This window comes from Hemitrygon akajei, chromosome 3, assembly GCF_048418815.1.
Source record: "Hemitrygon akajei chromosome 3, sHemAka1.3, whole genome shotgun sequence".
Taxonomy (NCBI): Eukaryota; Metazoa; Chordata; class Chondrichthyes; order Myliobatiformes; family Dasyatidae; genus Hemitrygon; species Hemitrygon akajei.
The window spans coordinates 135,078,404-135,098,140 of record NC_133126.1 but is presented as its reverse complement, the minus strand read 5'-3'; the positions used below and the strand labels follow the sequence as shown (position 1 = coordinate 135,098,140).

The following is a 19,737-nucleotide window of genomic DNA, read 5'->3' as shown; positions in this document are numbered from 1 at the left end:
CCAATTAACTATTATCTATAATAATTTTGGAAGGATATATTGAGAAGCAGTTTTAGGCATTTTAGGCATATTTATTAGCAATGAGATAAAAGCATGAGATCAATTTGCAAAGGCATGTTATGTAAACTTAAAGTTATCGTTTTCAGTAATGGAAAGCATTACAAAGATACATTTACTTTCAAAACAACAGAACAACAGCTGGAACATCATCAGGAATTTTCTTGCAATAACATAAATTTATGTTTACTACTTTATGTAGGTTTTCCCAGGAAAGCAAATACTGTTTATTTATTTATTTGTTTGTTTGTTTATTTATTGAGCTGCAGCACAGAATAGACACTTCAAGCCACTCTGCCCAGCAATCCCCAGATTTAGTCTGAGTTTAATCACAGGACAATTTACAATGACCAATTAACCTACCAACATGTACATCTTTGATAGGTGGGAGGAAACCCATGCGATCATGGGGAGGATGTAAAAAATTCTTAGAGGCATCAGCAGGAATTGAACCTGGGAATCCTGTACTGTAAAGCATTGTGCTAACCACTACAGTACCATGTTGCACCAATAGACCGTAGACTGAAAGAGCCAGTTCTTGTACAGTTTTTGAATAAGGAAACTAAATAAAATTGATGGATTATACACAGCTTGTAATTAACCTGGGCATAAAGTACAAACAGAGTTAATTTAAAGTATTTTTAAAAGAAAATGCTGGTAAAGATATGAAGCCTGTTATTGGATTTTCATTCTGCCATTGTAGCATCGAGGTAAATATCCGCATTGATAGAAGAGTGGCAGATCTGGTGTTGGCTCCAGCATTCTACGCATTCTTGGCATTATCTCTCTCCTCCAGGCAGACGCAGCACCATCATTATTGTGGATTTATCCTTGAGTTTGTAATCAGAGAACGTTTTATTATCTTGCAGTTCATCATTTGCAAAGAGAAGACGGAGATCACCCGCTTGAACTAAACAGAAAACAAAAGAGGAAAACAAACATAACTCCATCCGTGAAGATACAAGAGACAGCAGAGGTTGGAATTTCATCCCAAAATGTCAACTATCCATTTCTGTCCACGGATGCTGCCTGGCTCACTGAGTTCCTCCACAACTCCATCCATCTTAAATACAAACATTAGGCAATTGTTTTAAATTTTAAAATTAAGTAGTTCATTTCTAGAATGCTGAATTCCCAAAGTTAAACAAAGTCTGAGGTGTTCAGTAACACTCTAATCCAGTTCTGATTTAATACACTCAAGTGCAGATTTATGACAGTTAGGGGAAACTAGAGTGCAAATTTCAGTCGATGTAGTGTATTTTCAATACTATTATTTTCAAAAGTTCATGCTTTGTTCTTGTTACACTATCTCCTCAGATATCTGATAGGACAATTACATCTTTCAGCATTTCTTGGTTTAACTGTGCTCACCACTAACATACAAAGAAAGTAGTTCTATGACTATGTCTGCAATAAGATGTTGAAGGTAGAGCACATAAAAAATCCAGTAGAATTTGTGGAAAAAAACTATGAATAACAAAGATTGACAAACAACCTTCTTCCCTCACCAGTAAGCTAGAAGCCGCAAGAAAAATTCAAGAGCAATTGAGATACAGCACAGTCTAGCAGATTGCTTGACTCACCAAGTCTTTACTACATATCCAGCACCTATTTTTACACTAATCCTACCCTCATCCATGATATTCTTTCTGCATTCCCTTCAGTTCACCCAAGATTCTGTTGCTCACTGCAGCAGTACCGTTTTTGGAATGTTTCTGAAGAGAGTACGATAACAGAGCTGTGACTGGAGTAAACCGCAGAAGTAAATGAGAACAAAGAATGCAGTGTGAGAGCCAGCAATTTATAGAGTATGGTTTCCAGGAAACCTGGTTACTTCAGTGACAAATAGAAACTGTCATATCTAGTATGCACATGATCAGAAATTTTACAAGAAAAATCGTGTTAGAAACCCTGCTAAGGAATAAAGATACTAGTGCTGACATGCAGAAAATAGCACAAAATCGTTCTACTCCGAGATTAGCTGATTTTTAATACTTTTTAAAGAGTATGAATAAGTTTCTAACTTCCTGCTTACATACCTTTTCCATTTGGCATTTTTTCCAGCAGTTTCTGTTTGAATGTCAGAACCTTCATCTCATTGAATTCTTTTTCTGAATGTGAAATATCAATGGTGGTTGTTTCTCCTTTGAGCCCCTTCACAAATATCTGATAGATTTTCCCCATTTTGTTCTTGCAAGAGTGTTTCAAGTTTTTGTTTTCTGTAGCCCTCCGAGCTTCTGGAAACAAATGTAATTAAGTTTCACTTTCAGTTTAGGAGGGTTTATGACATCACAACATTGAGCAATTTCTAGAGCAAACAATTGTAAATAGCTCTCAATTTTTAATCCATAGTTTACTAACATGTAAAGCTGCATGCTTTGATATATGAGAATCGCAAAACATGTATGATTTTATCATACTCAGTGGCCACTTTAATAGGTACACCTGTGTGCCCGCTTGTTAATGCAGATCACCCGGTCACAGGGCAGCAACTCAATGTATAAAAGCAGGCAGATCTGGTCAAGAGGGTCAGTTGTTGTTCAGACCAAACATCAGAATGGGAAAGAAATATGATCTGTTACTTTGACTGTAGAATGCTTGTTGGTGCTAGATAGGGTGGTTTACAGATAGTACCTAATAAAGTGGCCACTGAGGCAAAAAAAATGTCTCTGTCTAGATTTGATTTTTCTCTGTTACAGCCAACTCTGGACTGTTTTAAAGTAGAAGAAATTATAGCTTACAGATTTTGTGTATTTGGAACAAACGACAACCCACAAGTGGAATGACATTGGAAGACTAACTGAGTGATCAATTTTCTTCATGTGACCTGATTTTTGTAATTGTGGTATTTGTGTAACTGTGCCTGAACAATTCAAAAGTGCCCTCATTAGCTGGAAAGGGCAAATAATTGGTTTCTTCCCAAAGTTTGGGTTTTGATATATTTCTTGTCTAGAATTATGGAATGGTCAAATATCGCCTCTGCTGGGTGACAGTCCAACCATGGTTAATTATTGTCAATTCTGGGATCGAAAGTTGTTACAACACACACAAAATGCTGGTAGAACACTGCAGGCCAGGCAGCATCTATAGGGAGAAGCACTGTCGATGTTTTGGGCCGAGACCCTTCATCAGGACTAACTGAAAGGAAAAATAGTAAGAGATTTGAAGGTAGTGTGGGGATGGGGAAATGCAAAATGATAGGAGAAGACCAGAGGGGGTGGGATGAAGCTAAGAGCTGGAAAGGTGATTGGCGAAAGTGATACAGAGCTGGAGAAGGGAAAGGATCATGGGACGGGAGGCCTCAGGAGAAAGAGGGGGGGGGGGGGGAAGCTCCAGAGGGAGATGGAGAACAGGCAGAGTGATGGGCAGAGAGAGAGAAAGAAACAAACAACTAAATATGTCAGGGATGGGGTAAGAAGGGGAGGAGGGGTATTAACGGAAGTTAGAGAAGTCAATGTTCATGCCATCAGGTTGGAGGCTACCCAGCCGGTATATAAGGTGTTGTTCCTCCAACCTGAGTTTGGATTCATTTTGAAAGTAGAGGAGGCCATGGATAGACGTATCAGAATGGGAATGGGACGTGGAATTAAAATGTGTGGCCACTGGGTTGTTAGCACCTTTGGGATCTCGGTGCCAAGACTGAACCACTGAAAATGCTACCTTATTCTCTGCTAAGTGCAGGGAGTCTTTTTTTATTCTTGACCCTTTTATCAGGGAAACAATTTTTGAATTTTGTCAGGAAGGAGCTCAAGAATGGACTTTAGAAGAGCTTGAAGAGAACGTGAGAAAGCCTTGATGAGTAGGATTAAGAAAATTGCCAAAGCATTTTCCTTGTATGTGAAGAACCGGAGGATGTCTGGAGTGACGGTAGAAAATCCATACACACCGCATCGACTGATGTTCCTTCGTCAATTTGCTTTGGACTTCCTCAATGAATTCAATCAGATTTATGAGGTATTATCTGTCCATCACAAAGCCATGCTAACCATCTCTAACCAGATGATGCTTCTCCAAATGCTTGTAAATCCTGACTCTAAGAATTCTTTCCAAAACTTTGCCCACTGCTGATGTAACTCACACTGGTCTACGTATAATTCCCAGGATTATGCAAAGGCATATCATTTGCTCTCCTCCAGTCTTTTGGTTCTCTTCCTGTTACCAATGAAGATACAAAAATCACCAAGATGCAGCAACCTCTTTCCTCACTTCCTGTCGTAGTGTGTGGTATATCCCATCCAGCCTTAGGGACATCTATCCCAATGTTTTTCAAAAATTCCAGAACATCTTCTAATTTAATGTCAATATATACTGACCTATCAGCCTGTTCTACACTGACCTCACATTTACTAAGATCCCTCTTGTAGTGTGTGGTTCTATTTCTTTTAGAGAAATGACTCCCTTTAGCACTACGTATGATCTGTTGTCTACACATGCGCATTGTTTTCTCTCTCTCCATTTTATTTAATTGTTTTTAATTGCTATTTAATTGTTTTTATTTAATTGTTATGTAGTTGCACAGGCACAACAAATTGGTGATGAGTATAAACCTGAATGTCAGAAAATACCATGAACTGCACTGATAGGGGACGAAACAGTGAGAAGAAAGAGTTAAACAGTACAGAGAAGCCCATTACGGGTGGTAATAAAGGGACGCGTGAGTAACACTGCATAGTACACTGTGAAAGATGCAACTAGCAAATTTAAAGTGAAAATATAACCATATAACCATATAACAATTTCAGCACGGAAACAGGTCATCTCGGCCATTCTAGTCCGTGCCGAACGCTTACTGTCACCTAGTCCCACTGGCCCGCACTCAACCCATAACCCTCCATTCCTTTCCTGTCCATATACCTATCCAATTTTGTTTTAAATGACAATACCAAACCTGCCTCTACAATTCTACTGGAAGCTCGTTCCACACAGCTACCACTCTCTGAGTAAAGAAATTCCCCCTCGTGTTACCCTTAAACTTTTGCCCCCTAACTCTCAACTCATGTCCTCTTGTATGAATCTCCCTTACTCTCAATGGAAGAAGCCTATCCATGTCAACTCTATCTATCCCCCTCATAATTTTAAATACCTCTATCAAGTCCCCCCTCAACCTTCTGCGCTCCAAAGAATAAAGACCTAACTTGTTCAACCTTTCCCTGTAACTTTGGTGCTGAAACCAAGGTAACATTCTAGTAAATCTTCTCTGTACTCTATTTTGTTGACATCTTTCATATAATTCGGTGACCAGAACTGTACACAATACTCCAAATTTGGCCTTACCAATGCCTTGTACAATTTTAACATTACATCCCAACTCCTATACTCAAAGCTCTGATTTATAAAGGCCAGCATACCAAAAGCCTTCTTCACCACTCAATCCACATGAAATTCCACCTTCAAGGAACTATGCACCATAACCATGTCAAAAATAACATGGTGATTGCTTCAGTCTGGAAACTTGATGAATTTGATAGTGCTAACGAAGGCTGTGAGTCGTGTATCGAGAGAGTGGAACTGCATTGTTATGTGAACAGCCCCCACACTTAACTTAATAGGTCCTAGGACGTACAGCTTCTTACACAGCCTGAAAAGCCAGCAAGCAAGACACTTGATGAAATTGTTACATTTTTACAAAGTCACTTGAGCCCTATGCCACTAGTAATAGCGGAGAGATTTTGATTTTACAAGAGGAACCAAAGGGTAGAAGCATTTCTGAATACACTGCAAAACTGTGCAAGCTCTACCAATACTGTGACTTCAGAGCTGGACTTTCTGATGGATTAAGGGACAGGCTTGTATGTGGCAAGGACGTTGCCTGGATGGGGAGCATGCCTTATGAGAATAGATTGAGTGATCTCGGCCTTTTCTCCTTGGAGCGACGGAGGATGAGAGGTGACCTGATAGAGGTGTACAAGATGATGAGAGGCATTGATCGTGTGGATTGACAGAGGCTTTTTCCCAGGGTTGAAATGGCTGGCACTAGAGGACACAGGTTTAAGGTGCTTGGAAGCAGGTCAGGGGTAAGTTTTTTACGCAGAGTGTGGTGAATGCGTGGAATGGGCTGCTGGCGATGGTGGTGGAGGCGGATACGATATGGTCTCTTAAGAGAGTCCTGGATTAGTGCATGGAGCTTAGAAAAATAGAGGGTTAAGGGTAACGCTAGGTAATTTCTAAGGTAAGGACATGTTTGGCTCAGCTTTGTGGGCCGAAGGGCCTGTATTGTTCTGTAGGTTTTCTATGTTTCAATGTACGACTCAAAAGAGGCTACTGGTAAGTAGAGACCTAACCATAGAATGGGCATCGACCATTGCAATATCGCCAGAGACTACAGCAAAGGATGCAGCAGAACAACAGAAAAAAAAGTTTATAATGTGGAATGTACAAAACGTCCCTGAATAGTGCAAAAAGCCCAAAATGTTATTGATGTGGCAGATCATCCCATGATGCAAATGACTGTTGGTTCAAAGGAAAAGTTTGCAGAAAGTGTCACAGACAAGGTCACATAGAGAGTGTGCAAGGCAATTGCACAACCCAGTGAAAAGTTTCAAACAAAACGAAGCAAATGCATAAAGTTACCAAATGAAAAACAGAATCAGAAAACACAGAGTCTGAGAAACGTGAGCTGCCATGCCTAGAACTACATAGTATTACTGAAGCAGCTCACAAAATCAAATGGATCACAATAGATGTATCTAGTGTAAAACTGAAAATGGATCTGGATCAGAGTCAGCTTTGTCCATAATTTCAGAGGCTGACTACAACAGATTGTTCTCTAAGATACCTTAGAGAAGACGTCAGTGATGCTAAATCCCTACAAAGGCTGTACAGTATCTTCCAAAGGCAAACTGAAGGTGAATGTGACATATGGAGGCCAAACACAGCAGTTAGAAATTTATGTATTGAGAAGTGGAGAGCCAGCACTTTTCAGATGTGAATGGTTGAGTAAAATCCAACAAGACTGGCACCCAATCCTGAAGAGAGAATTCAGGGAAAAGCAGGACCTTAGGGTATTATTCTCAGGATTACTGCCTGTGCCACGTGCTAGCAAGTACAAAAGTAACATGATCAGGCGTATTAATGTGTGGCTGAGAGACTGGTGAGGAGGCAGGGATTCAGATTCCTGGATAATTGGGGCCACTTCTGGGGGAGGTACGACCTATACAAAAAGGACGGGTTACACCTGAATCCAAAGGGGTCCAATATCCTAGCGGGCACATTCAATAGAGCTGTTGGGGGGGCTTAAATTAATTTGACAGGGGGGTGGGAACTAAAGTGATAGGGCTGAGGAAGGGGAAAACAGAAATAAATCAAAGATAAAGTGCAAAAGAGATTACAGAAAGAACAGGCAGGAGATGAGGATTAATCAAAGCCAGTGGCATGAGTTACAGGACAATAGAGGCATAGTGCAGTTAAAACAGAAAGCAACAAATACTGGACAGAGAGTGTTGTATTTGAATGCACACAGCATAAGGAATAAAATGTATGATCTTGAAATTCAGCTACAAATTGGCAAGTATGATTTTGTGGCCATCTCTGAAACTTGGCCAAAGGATGGCTGCCATTGGGAGCTGAACGTCCAAGGATATACGGTTTATTGGAAAGATAGGTGAGTAGACAGAGGGGGTGGTTTGGCTCTGTGTATAAGAAATAATATTAAATCATTGGAAAGAGATGACATAGGATTGAAAGGTGTAGAGTCTCGATAGGTTGAGTTAAGAAATGGCAAGGATAAAAGGACCCTAATGGCAGTTGTATACAGGCCTTCAAACAGCAGCCAGAATGTGGATTACAAATTACGGCTAGAGATAGAAAAGACGTGTCAGAAATGCAATGTCATGATAATCGTTGGGGATTTTGTCATGAAAGTGGATTGGGAAAAACCAGGACAGTACTGGCCCTCAAGAGAGAGATTCTGTAGAATGTTTAAGGGATTGCTTTTTAGAACAGTTTGTTGTTGAGCCCACTAGGGGATCGGCTGTGCTGGATTGACAACGTGCTGTGCTGTGCAATCATGTGAAGGTGATAAGAGAGCTTAAGGTTAAATTTAAGGAACCCTTAGCAATTATGTTCGACTTCACATTGAAATTTGAGAGGGAAAAAATAAAATCCAGTGTGTCGATATTTCAGTGGAATAAATCAAATTACAATGGCATGAGAGGGGAACTGGCCAAGGGTGACTGGAAAGGGACATTTGGAGGAAAGACAGCAGAGCAGCAATGGCTGGAGTTACTGCGAAAAATGAGGTAAGTACAAGACAGATATATTTCAAACAAGAAGAAATTTTCAAAGGGAAGAAGGACACTATCGTGGCTGAGAAGTGAAGTCAGAGCCAAAGTAAAAGCAAAAGAGAGGGCATACATGGAAGCCAGAGCTAGTGGGAAGATAGAGGATCGGGAAGCTTTTAAAATCTTGCAGAAGGAAACTAAGGTTATTCAGAAGGAAAGGATGAATTATGAGAGGAAGCTTGCGACTAATATCAAAGAAGATACTAAAAGCTTTTCAAGTATGTAAAGGGTAAAAGAGAGTTGAGGGTAGATATAGGGTGTCACGTATTTGCAACCCTGTAAAAGTATCAGTAACAATAGAACACACCTGGAGTCCGGTTTTGCTGTTAACAAAACACTATTTTATTAGTAACTATGTCATATAGTAACTTAAGCCAGATAAATAAAGAGTTAATGGTGTTATGCATATATAGGTATAAATAAAGTTCCCAAACTTATTCAAGCTCAGGTGGCAAGAGTTACGGTCTTACAATTGTATGTAAGAAACGTTCAGTTCAGATGCATGGGATTGAAGTGAGAGAGAGATACTTGTAGTCTGAATAAACATCCTCCTCAATGTCCTCCAAATCTTCCAAGTCAGCCAAATGTGACCAACTTAAGAGGACTGTCTTCAAGTGATAATCTACCAACCCAGGCAAGGGTTAGACACTCCGGTAGATTCTACAGGGTCGCCCTTTACACATACTATTAGTCACAGATCAATTCCTTCTAAATCGGTCCTCAGCTCCACCCTTTGTGGGTACTTAAAAGTTCAGTGGCAATTTTAGACACCAGCCTTTGTGCGTCTGTGTCCTGTGAAACAAGCAGTGACAGTAGTTTAAATATCATCGAGATGAACACCAGCCGTCCATCATGTAGCTTCTCTCTCTCTCTCTCTCTCTCTCTCTCTCACACACACACACACACACACACACACACGCACACGCTACTGGCGCTGTCTCTCTCTGTCTTACAGACATGGTTCTTAAAGGCACAGTCCATAATGAATAAAACAAGATTCCATCACACCTCCCTCCTTTTGGGAAAGATTTTGATCAATCAGCAATTTTTTTTCCATCTACAGATTACAAAGCATAAAGCAATACATATGTAACTACCAGGTTACACATTACAGAAGAGTACATAGACTTTAACTTAACACTTGGACAAACAATCTGCTATAATGTTGTCAGTACTTTCACGTGTTTTATATCCATGTCATATTCCTGCAAGTTCGGACTCCAGTTCAATAACCTTCTATTCTTATTCTTCATCTTATTCAGAAATATTAATGGATTACGATCAGTGTAAATCACAAGTGGTTTCTGTGCTGGGCAAATGTAGACGTCAAAATGTTGTAATGCCAAAATGGGTGATAATAGCTCTTTTTCAACAGTGGAATAATTCTTCTGGTGCTCATTAAATTTCTTAGAAAAGTAAGCTGCAGGATGTTCAACATCATTATCGCTCTTTTGCAACAATACTGCTCCGGCAGCTTCGTCACTGGCATCTACAGCTATAGAAAATGGCTTTGTAAAATCGTGTGTAAAATCACAGGTTGATAACATAGAATAGTTTTCAGTCGTTCAAATGCCTCTTGACAGGACTCATTCCAAACAAACCTTCCACCTTTTTTTTTAGTAGGTTCATCAGGGGAAGAGCGATATCTGCACAGTTTTTACAAAACTTACGATAGTATCCAACCATTCCCAAAAACCTTCTCAGAGCTTTCTTGCCCGTTGGAACAGGAACCCCAGCGATGGCCTGAACCTTGACTTGAACAGGAACCAATTGTCCTTGGCCTACTACGTTGCCAAGATAAGTTACAGTGGCATAGCCAAATTCACTTATAGCGAGGTTAACAGTAAGGTTGGCCTTGGAAAACCGATCAAACAGCTTCTCTACTGCCAAGATATGCTCTTCCTACACATCACTCCATACAACCAAATCATCAATATAAGCCTCTATATTTTCTAATCCTCGAATCACAGAATTAATCATCCTTTAGAATGTCCCCGGAGCATTCCAAAGGGTAAAACATTATACTCATACAATCCAGAGGGTGCTATAAACGCAGAAATTTTTCTGGCCCTCTTTGATAAGGGTACACACCAGCATCCTTTCAATAAGCCAATCTTCGTAAGGAACTTAGCCTTCCCAACCTTATCAATACAGTCATCTACCATAGGAATAGGGTGAGCATGTGTCTTTGTCACAGCATTTACTTTTCTGTAATCAGTACAGAATCTCACGCTGTCATCAGGCTTTGGCACAATAATGCGGGGCGAAGCCCAATCCAATGTAGATGGCCTAATGATACCATTTTTCAGCATTTATTCAATTTCTTGTTCAACTAATTTTCTCTTTCCTAAATTCATTGTGTAAGGGTGCTGCTTGACTGGGTCAGCTTGACCTACAACTCTGTCATGCACGGTAGCTGTACATTGTTTTGGTACATCAGGGAACAAATTCTCATACTTAAAAATTAGTCCCTTCAATTGTTGTTGCTGCTCAGGCTCCAAATGTTTTACTTTATTGTTAATGTTTCCCAAAACAACAGAATTCATCAGCCTGGTAGGAACCATATTCGGCTTGTTAGAATTATCTGGTACCACATTCCCAGTCTGCACGACCCATTTGTTTTCATAACAATACCCACAGGTGCCGTCTCTGAACCATGATAAGACTTCAGCATATTGACGTGAACCACTTGAGTGGCCTTCCCATGATCGGGTGTTCCAATAACATAATTCAGAGAGTCAATTTTTTAATTATCTGGTATGGTCCACTAAACTTCACTTAGAGGGGGTTGGTCAAAACTGGGAACAGGACCAGAACCTTATCTCCCACATGATAAATCTGTTCCCGCGCTCGTCGAACATACCAGAGCTTCATCTTTTGCTGAGCACTCTGCAAATTCTGCTTTGCAAGGTCACAAACCTTGTGAAGTCTATCTTTGAATTCCAAAACATAACTCAATAAACTAACTTGTACCTCCCCATCAGACCACTGTTCCTTGAGCAGGGTCTTACTCTGTGACCAAATATAATTTCAAATGGGCTAAACCCCCAAGGATTCATGGATCAAATCTCTTACAGCAAACAAAAGCAAATAGACACACTCATCCCAGTCTTTCCCATTCTCAACACAATATTTCCTAATCATAGTCTTAAGGGTAGAATGAAATCTTTCTAATGCTCCTTGGGATTCCGGGTGATATGCAGATGATACAATTTGTTTAACTCCCAGAGCACACCCTTGGAATACACCCGAGGTAAAGTTGCTGCCTTGGTCAGATTGAATCTCTTTGGGCAGACCAACCATAGTAAAAAACTTGATGAGAGCTTTCACTACAGTTTTAGCCTTAATATTTCTGAGGGGAATCACTTCAGGGAATCTAGACACAGTACACATAATGGTTAACAAATACTGTTTGTTAAAAAAACAATCATTCTAGTGTTCACCTTAAGTTTTAACTTCTGAGCAACTTCCCACAGCATAACCCTCTTAGCATCATCCAATGCTTCAGGGGTTGGTTCTGCCAGAAATCTACCAACCTCAACCTCCATTGCTGCTGATTTTCTACTCAAACAAATCAAAACCGATTTCTCCAATCAGATTGATCATTAATCAATCAACTAAGCCCCCAACAATTTTTAAATGGCTCCAAACAATTTGTTCATATCCGGGATGAGCCACCCAATTTATGTCACGTACACACAACCCTGTAAAAGTATCAGCAGCAATAGAACACACCTGGAGTCTGGTTTTGCTGTTAACAAAACACTATTTTATTAGTAACTACGTCATATAGCAACTTAAGCCAGGTAAATCAAGAGTTAATTGTGTTATGCATACATAGGTGTAAATAAAGTTCCCAAACTTATTCAAGCTCAGGTGGCAAGAGTTACGGTCTTACAATGGTATGTAAGAAACGTTCAGTTCAGATGCATGGGATTGAAGTGAGAGAGAGATACTTGTAGTCTGAATAAACATCCTCCTCGATGTCCTCCAAATCTTCCAAGTCAGCCAAATGTGACCAACTTAAAAGCGCCGTCTTCAAGTGATAATCTACCAACTCAGGCAGGGGTTAGACACACTGGTAGATTCCACAGGGTCACCCTTTACACGCACTAATAGTCACCGATCGATTCCTTCTAAATCGATCCTCAGCCCTACCCTTTGTGGGGCTTAAAAGTTCAGTGGCAATTTCGGACACCAGCCTTTGTGTGTCTGTGTCCTGTGAAACAAGTAGTGACAGTCGTTTAAACATCACTGAGCAGAACACCAGCTATCCCTCTCTCTCTCTCTCTCTCTCTCTCTCTCTCTCTCTCTCCCCCCTCTCCCCCCGCCCCCCTTCCGTTTCTCTCAAACAAGCTGATGGCGCTGTCTCTCTCTGTCTTACAGACATGGTTCTTAAAGGTGCATTCCATAATGAATAAAACTTAAGATTCCATTACAATGGCCAAAACAAAATGATGTTGGAGATATTGTAATGAGAGATGTAGAGATGACAGAGGAACTGAATGTGTATTTTGCATCAGTCTTCACAATGGAACACATCTGCACTATACCAGACATTCAAGAATGTCAGGGAAGTGAAGTTTGTGAAGTGTAAATTACAACTGAGAAGGTGCTTAGGAAGCTTAATGGTCTGAGGGTGGATAAATCTCCTGGACCTGACGGAATGCACCCTCAGATTCTGAAGGAAGGAGCTGGAGAGATTGCGGAGGCAATAACGATGATCTTTCAAGAATCAATAGATTCTGGTATTGTACCAGATGACTGAAAAATTAGATGTTACTCTGCTATTTAAGAAGGGTGGGAGGCTGCAGAAAGGAAACTATAGACCTGTTAGCCTGACATTAGTGGTTGGGAAGTTGTTGGAATTGATTGTTAGTGATAAGATTACGGAGTACCTGGAGGCACATGACAAAGAAGACCAAAACCAGCATGGTTTCCTGAAATGAAAACCCTGCCTGACTAACCTCCTGCAATTTTCTGAGGAAATTACAAGCAGAGTAGACAAAGGAGATGCAGTCAATGTGGTGTACCTGGATTTTCAGAAGACCTTTGACAAGGTGCCACACGAGGCTGCTTAGCAAGAGCCCATGGAATTACAGGGGAGTTACTAGCATTGGTAGACCATTGGCGGGTCGGCAGAAAACAGAGAGTGGGAATAAAGGGATCCTATTCTGGCTGGCTGTTGATTACCAGTGGAGTTCCACGGGGTCGATGTTGGGACCACAGATTTTTACAATGTACGTCAATGACTTGGACAATGGTATTAATGGATTTGTGGCTAAATTTGCAGATGATACAAAGATAGGTGGAGGAGCAGGTAGTGTTGAGGAAACAGAGAGTCTGCAGAGAGATTTAGATAGATTTTTTTATTGCAATCGTGAACAATAGCCAAATCAGAAATGTTGATCAAGTCAACTAGTTCCCAATGAGAACTCTGATAGGCCAATCAGATGGTTCACAGCTGCTCAGTGATAGAACATTAAAAAAAATCATATGTACGATTAAGAAACAATAAAAAATAGTAGAAATACTGGAGTCATGATGATCATGATGAAGTCTGCTGGAGAGAGACATTTATACACGTCGTGTCCTCCATAATTCAGAGAGACTGAAGGATAAAGTTACAGGGTGACAAAATGTGACAGGAGCACTTGGAACTAAAAACTAATCCCTACCTGGAGAAAACAGCACCTGATCTTTCCGCACTGTTCTCCAGCAGTTTAAGGACTAAGTCCAACTGGAACATAACTCACAAATGCTCTTGCAAGTCAGGTATTAACCCTACCTACCAACAACCAAGCATTGCCATCCTGGTCCCCTTTATGATAGCTTATGAAGAAGCATGTGACTTCCCTCCCAGAGATGATAGGTGTTCATGCGCTCGACTCTTGAAGGCTTAGACCCCATTGTAGCAGATGTTTCCAACCACAGCATCTGGAAGGCTGTTCCAAATTCTGATAGCACAGTGAAGGAAGCTTTTATCTAGTGTGTAGGTTCTCGCATCAGGCATAGAAACAGCATGAGCAGGCATAGACAAATTTGATTGTGTGGTGCGCCGTCTCTCACAAGATTAAGGCAGCATGGTCTGCAGGGCTGTGGCTGGTGTGCATTTTGTACAGCACAGTAGCTGCAACAATCTGTTGTCTGTGGTGTAAGCTACTGATGGCTAGCCTCTCATGAGCTATGGCTTCACCTACACCTATAATCCTGAGAGCCTTTCTTTGAATAATGGAATCAAGCTGGCTGAGGACACTCTGTGAGGCATTCATCCATGATAAGCAGGCAAACTCCATGGTACTTCGTACCTGGGCTTTGTAAACCATGGCTCTGCCCTCTTTGTCTAGTTTGGATGCTACTTTCCACAGAGCTCCAAGCCTTTGTCCAGCCTTGTTTGAAATAGTGGAAAGGTGTTTATCCCACACCAAGTTGCTGTCAATATTAACACCAAGGATTACTAGCTCCTTCTTTAAATCCAGCTTGCATTTCCCAAAATACAGGCTGAGGTTAGATGGATTCCTCGTCCTAGACATCACCATGGCCTTGAACTCAGTAGGCTCAAAGGTGACATTCCAGTCGTCTGCCCAGGCTTTCATCCTGTCCAGATCCCTATTCAGGCCTGCTGTCACTGTATTACTCTCTCCTGCTCTAATTGGTGCAAATAGTGTGGAGTCATGCATACAGATATAGCTCGTTACTGCATGCATCAACCAAATCGTCAACAAAGACGGAAAACAGAAGGGGCCCAAGTATTGAACCCTGTGGTACAGATGCATTGATGGTTGAAGAATCAGAAGCCTGACCAGAGATGACAACTTTGATGGTCCGTTCATGAAGGTAGCTCTGCAGCCATTTAAGCAGCTTTCCAGATAATCCTTTGCATCTCAGCTTAACAGAGTCCATTATGCCAGAAGTTGTCAAATGCTCCTTTGATATCCAGGGCTATGACACACACTTCTCCACCTGTTACGTACCCCGTAATGAGTTAAAAGGGCCAGCCAAAATGGAACACACCTGGAGTCTGAGTCTTCTGTTATCAAAATCTATTTTATTAGTAACTATGTAAAATAATAATAAAAAACAAGATAAGGCAAACAGGTTGGCAGAGTTTATGCGTATATAAATGAGTAAATAAAGTTCTCAAACTTCTTCAAGCTCAGGTGGTAAATGGTACAGTCTTACGATGGTATAGGTATGAACTCAGTTCAGTTCGTGATATTGATTTGAGAAAATTGGAGGGAGAGAGAGAGAAAGAGGATTTGTTTTCCCAGTGCGCCGATGCCACTGAATCTTCCCGTTGTACTCCAAAATCCCTGTTAAAGTCACCAACTGTGACCACACAAAAGAGAGTGCCATTTTCATGTGGTGAAGCTATCAACCCAGGCAAGGGTTAAACTCACTGAAAGCTTTCCACTGGTCACCCCTTTTCCACACTGTGAGTAAAACCCACCCTTGTCATGGTCACACAAAGCTCATCCACTGTCTGTTTCGTCAGTGCCTTTTGTGTGTCTGATTACAAAACCAGTTGACCTTGTATATATTCCACAGCTACTGAACACCAGCTGTCCATCATCTAGCTCCGCCCTTCAGTTTCCAAGGCTAATTCTCTCTCTGAATTAGCACACACACTCTCTCTCTTTTTAAAGGAACAGTCCATATTGAATAAACCTTCAGATCTCATCACACACCTTTGTCTAAGAAGGTGTTCCACGTTTTTAAGGTGGTGAGGGGATCGGCTGTACTGTGATCAGGTCTAAATCCATACTGTTTACTTGAAATGAAGTTGTTACGGAGTAGGTTGTTCTGAACTTGTTTGTGGACTGCTGCTTCCATTACCTTGCTGATGACACTGAGGAAGGATATGGGGTGGTAATTTGTAGGGTCAGCTCTGGAATCCCGCTTGTGTACTGGTGTTACTGATGCTATTTTCCATTGTTCTGGGAATACACCACTCGAGAAGCATAGCTGGAAGAGGTGGCAGAGAGGACTTGCAAGTTCTCACTGCATTCCTTTAAGACCCTAGTTGGAATCTGGTCAGGGCCCAATGCTTTATCAGGTGGAAGCTGTTGCAGAATTTTCCTGATATCTTCAGGTTTGAAGATGAGTTTGTTCAGCGAGGTGGTAGAAAGCTGCTTGACAACTGGTGGCTGGTCATTAGCATTTGTGAGCCGACATTTTTTCTGCAAAAGCCCGACGGAAAACCTTGGCCTTTTCCTTTGCTGTTGTATGAACGGGCCCATTGTGCTCAATGACAGGGATGTCAGAGTGGCCTGTTCTTCCAGAGAGGGAGTTCACAACATTCCACCACTTCTTGCTGCTAAGGTTACCACTGGTTAAGCTATTTTTGAGTTTGATGTTATGGTTTCTTCTGGCGTGTCTCGCTGCTCGATTGTATAGCTGCTTAGCCTGTGTTTAGGGGAATGGTCAAAGAAGAGGCAAATGAAATACAATGTTGGAAAGTATATGGTCATGCACTTTGGTGGAAGAAATAAACAGCAGACTATTATTTAGATGGGGAGAGAATACAAAATGCAGACATACAAAGGGACTTTGGAGACCTTATGCAAGATACCATAAAGGTTAACTTCCAGGTTGGTCGGTTGTGAAGAAGGCTAATGCAATGTTGGCATTCATTTCTAGGGGCACAGAATATAAGGGATGTGATGTTGAGGTTCTACAAGGCACTCGTGAGACCACACTTGGAGTACTGTGTGCAGTTTTTGGGCTCCTTATTTTAGAAAGGATATACTGACATTGTTGAGGGTTCAGAGAAGATTCACGAGAATGATTCCAGGAATGAAAGGATTACTGTACGAGAAATGTCTGGCAGCTCTTGGGCTGTATTCTATGGAGTTCAGGAGAATGAGTGGAGATAGCATAGAAACATTCAGAATGTTAAAAGACCTCAACAGATTAGATATGGCAAAGTTATTTCCCATTGTAGGGGATTCCAGGACAAGGGGGCACAACTTTAGGATTGAAGGACATCCTTTCAGAACTGTGATGCGGAGAAATTACTTTAGTCAGAGGGTGGTAAATCTGTGGAATTCGTTGCCATGTGCAGCTGTGGAGGCCAAGTCATTGGGTATATTTAAGGCAGAGATAGATGGGTTCTTGATTAGCCAGGGCATCAAAGGATATGGGGTGAAAGCAGGAGAGTGGGGATGACTGGAAGAATTGGATCAGCCCATTATTGAATGATAGAACAGACTTGATGGGCGGAATGGCCTACTTCTGCTCCTACATCCTATGGTCAATCAAAGCTTTCAACGTGGCATCAAAAGGCAATTACAGCCCAAAAGGTAGTATTAACCAGAGACTGTTACAGCTACTTAATACTAATGAAAGATGTTTCAGAAGGGGATTGGTAAATTCAAAGGCATGAAGGCCTTTGAATTGAACTGTATGAAGCAACAACACCAAGACTCCACAAAGCATATCCACAGCCTTACACACCACATCCTAAAGTGGATACTGAACTGCAGAGTTTGGAGGCATCTGGAATTCTCTCCAAGCTTGAGAAGCGTGTTTGGGCCATGTCCATTGTCCCAGTAGTCACGAAAGGGAAGGCTGGAGCCACTCACATATGTGGGGATTTCAAAGTGAGCATTAACCCAGTGCTGTGTTCTGTGCAGTATCCCCCACCATGAACAGAAGACAATTTTGCATCTTTGGTAGGTGGGGAGAGGTTTTCAAAGATTGACTTGTCACAAGTCTATCTGCAAATGGAGATGGGGGGGGGGGCAAGCAGGAAGTTCCTCACAATCAACACTCACAAGGGACTGTTCCAATATAATCATCTCATCTTTGGCCTCACATCAGCTCCAGCAATTTGGCAAAGAGAAATGGACCAAATGCTGATGACATCATTGAGACTGGCGAGAATAATGAAGAGCACCTCCAGAAACTTGGTAAAGTGCTTACCAGGCTGAGTGAGTATAGTCTGCATGCAAAGAAAGAGAAATATGAGCTCTTCAAGAATTAAATCTCATATCTGAACATGCCATTGACAAGCATGGCTTATATAAGTCACAAGGGCGACTGGCACCCAAACTGAAAAATGTGTCACAATTCAGGTCATATTTGAAAACTCCTACCACTGGTTTCTCCCAACCATTGCTACAGTGCTGCATCCATTGAATGCACTGTTACAGACAGGAGCAAACTGAGAACGGTCAGAAAGATGTGAAAGAGCATTCAAGGAAACAAAGAGACTAATAACATCGGATGAACTGCTCACCCATTATGACCCATCGCTGCCCATTGGAGCTATTTTGTCACACATTGTGAAAGATGGATCTGAACGTCCGATTGCGCTTGCTTCAAGATCACTGATGAGCGCAGAATGTAACTACGCACAGATCGGCCAAGAGTCCCTTAGTCTAGGTATGGGGAATAAGGAAGTTCCACCACTTCCTCTAGACAAAAGTTTACACTAGTGACATCACCAGTCCCTTGTGTCTACATTCAATCCCAGGAAGGGAATTCCAGTGATGACTGCTACCCGGTTACAACATTGGGCACTTTTCCCAGAAGCCCCCTCTTATAGAGTTCAAGGGTACCAAACAACACAGCAACACTGACAGTTGTCATGTCTTCCTCTGTTGGCAACTGAAGAAAAGAAGTCTTCATTTTGTGACCCAGCAGAAGTGTTTCACACCACATTGGCTGATCAGTTGCCAGTAACAAATTCAAAAATTCAAGGGGAAACAAGGAATGACCCAACATTGTCAAAAGTCTGTGAAATCACCATGTAAGGATGGCCAACTCCTAACACTATGTCAGTATGTCAAAGAACATAAATGTGTGGATCTTCTGTTGATATTCCCTCAAAACTGTGCACCAGAGTGTTAATAAATCTGCATGAAGGACTCCTGCCTACAGTCATGAAGAGTCTCGCCTGGAGCTATGTTTGGTGGCCAGGAACAGATAAACTGATTGAAGACTTGGCCAAAAGCTGTTCCAGTTGCCAAAAATGCACCCCTTCATCATGGCAAAGAGTATATATTGACTTTGCTGAGCCATTCATGGACTCCGTGTTTCTGATTGCTGATTCTGAAGTGGCCGGAGGTTATACCAACTACTTCAGCAAAGACTGTTTCCGCCCTGAGGACTAACTTCACCAGAATGGCTCACTAGAACAAATAATGAGTGCCAACGAACCACAATACACATCAGAGAAATTCCAACTGTTCATGAAGAAAAATGGCATCAGACATTTCAAGCCAGCTTCTCATCATCCAACAATGAATGGGTTATTCAAACCTTCAATATATCAATTACAGAGGACATTCCTCTACATCACAAGATGGACAATTTACTTTTTGTGTATCAGAACTCTGTTCATGTGATGACAAGTCAAACAGGAACATCCTGTTCATGAGCAGGAATCTGAGATCTT

At 41.4% G+C, this 19,737-nt stretch overlaps 1 protein-coding gene across 1 annotated transcript; it reads right to left on the bottom strand.

The window, feature by feature from the left end:
• Positions 1 to 50: 50 nt before the first annotated feature.
• Positions 51 to 2,335, bottom strand: LOC140725425 (uncharacterized). Its single transcript, XM_073040867.1, has 2 exons — positions 2,097 to 2,335; positions 51 to 961 (listed from the first exon to the last, which is right to left on the bottom strand). The coding sequence occupies exons 1-2, from the start codon at positions 2,239 to 2,241 to the stop codon at positions 837 to 839; spliced, it is 270 nt and encodes an 89-aa protein (XP_072896968.1). The 5' UTR covers positions 2,242 to 2,335; the 3' UTR covers positions 51 to 836.
• Between the last annotated feature and the right edge of the window lie 17,402 nt (positions 2,336 to 19,737).

Excerpts from the sequence above, each read along its gene's own strand:
- LOC140725425 (XM_073040867.1), bottom strand. The coding sequence starts at position 2,241 with ATGGGGAAAATCTATCAGATATTTGTGAAGGGGCTCAAAGGAGAAACA. Across the intron at positions 962-2,096 it reads AAAAATGCCAAATGGAAAAG|CGGGTGATCTCCGTCTTCTC; the intron begins GTATGTAAGCAG and ends GTTTAGTTCAAG.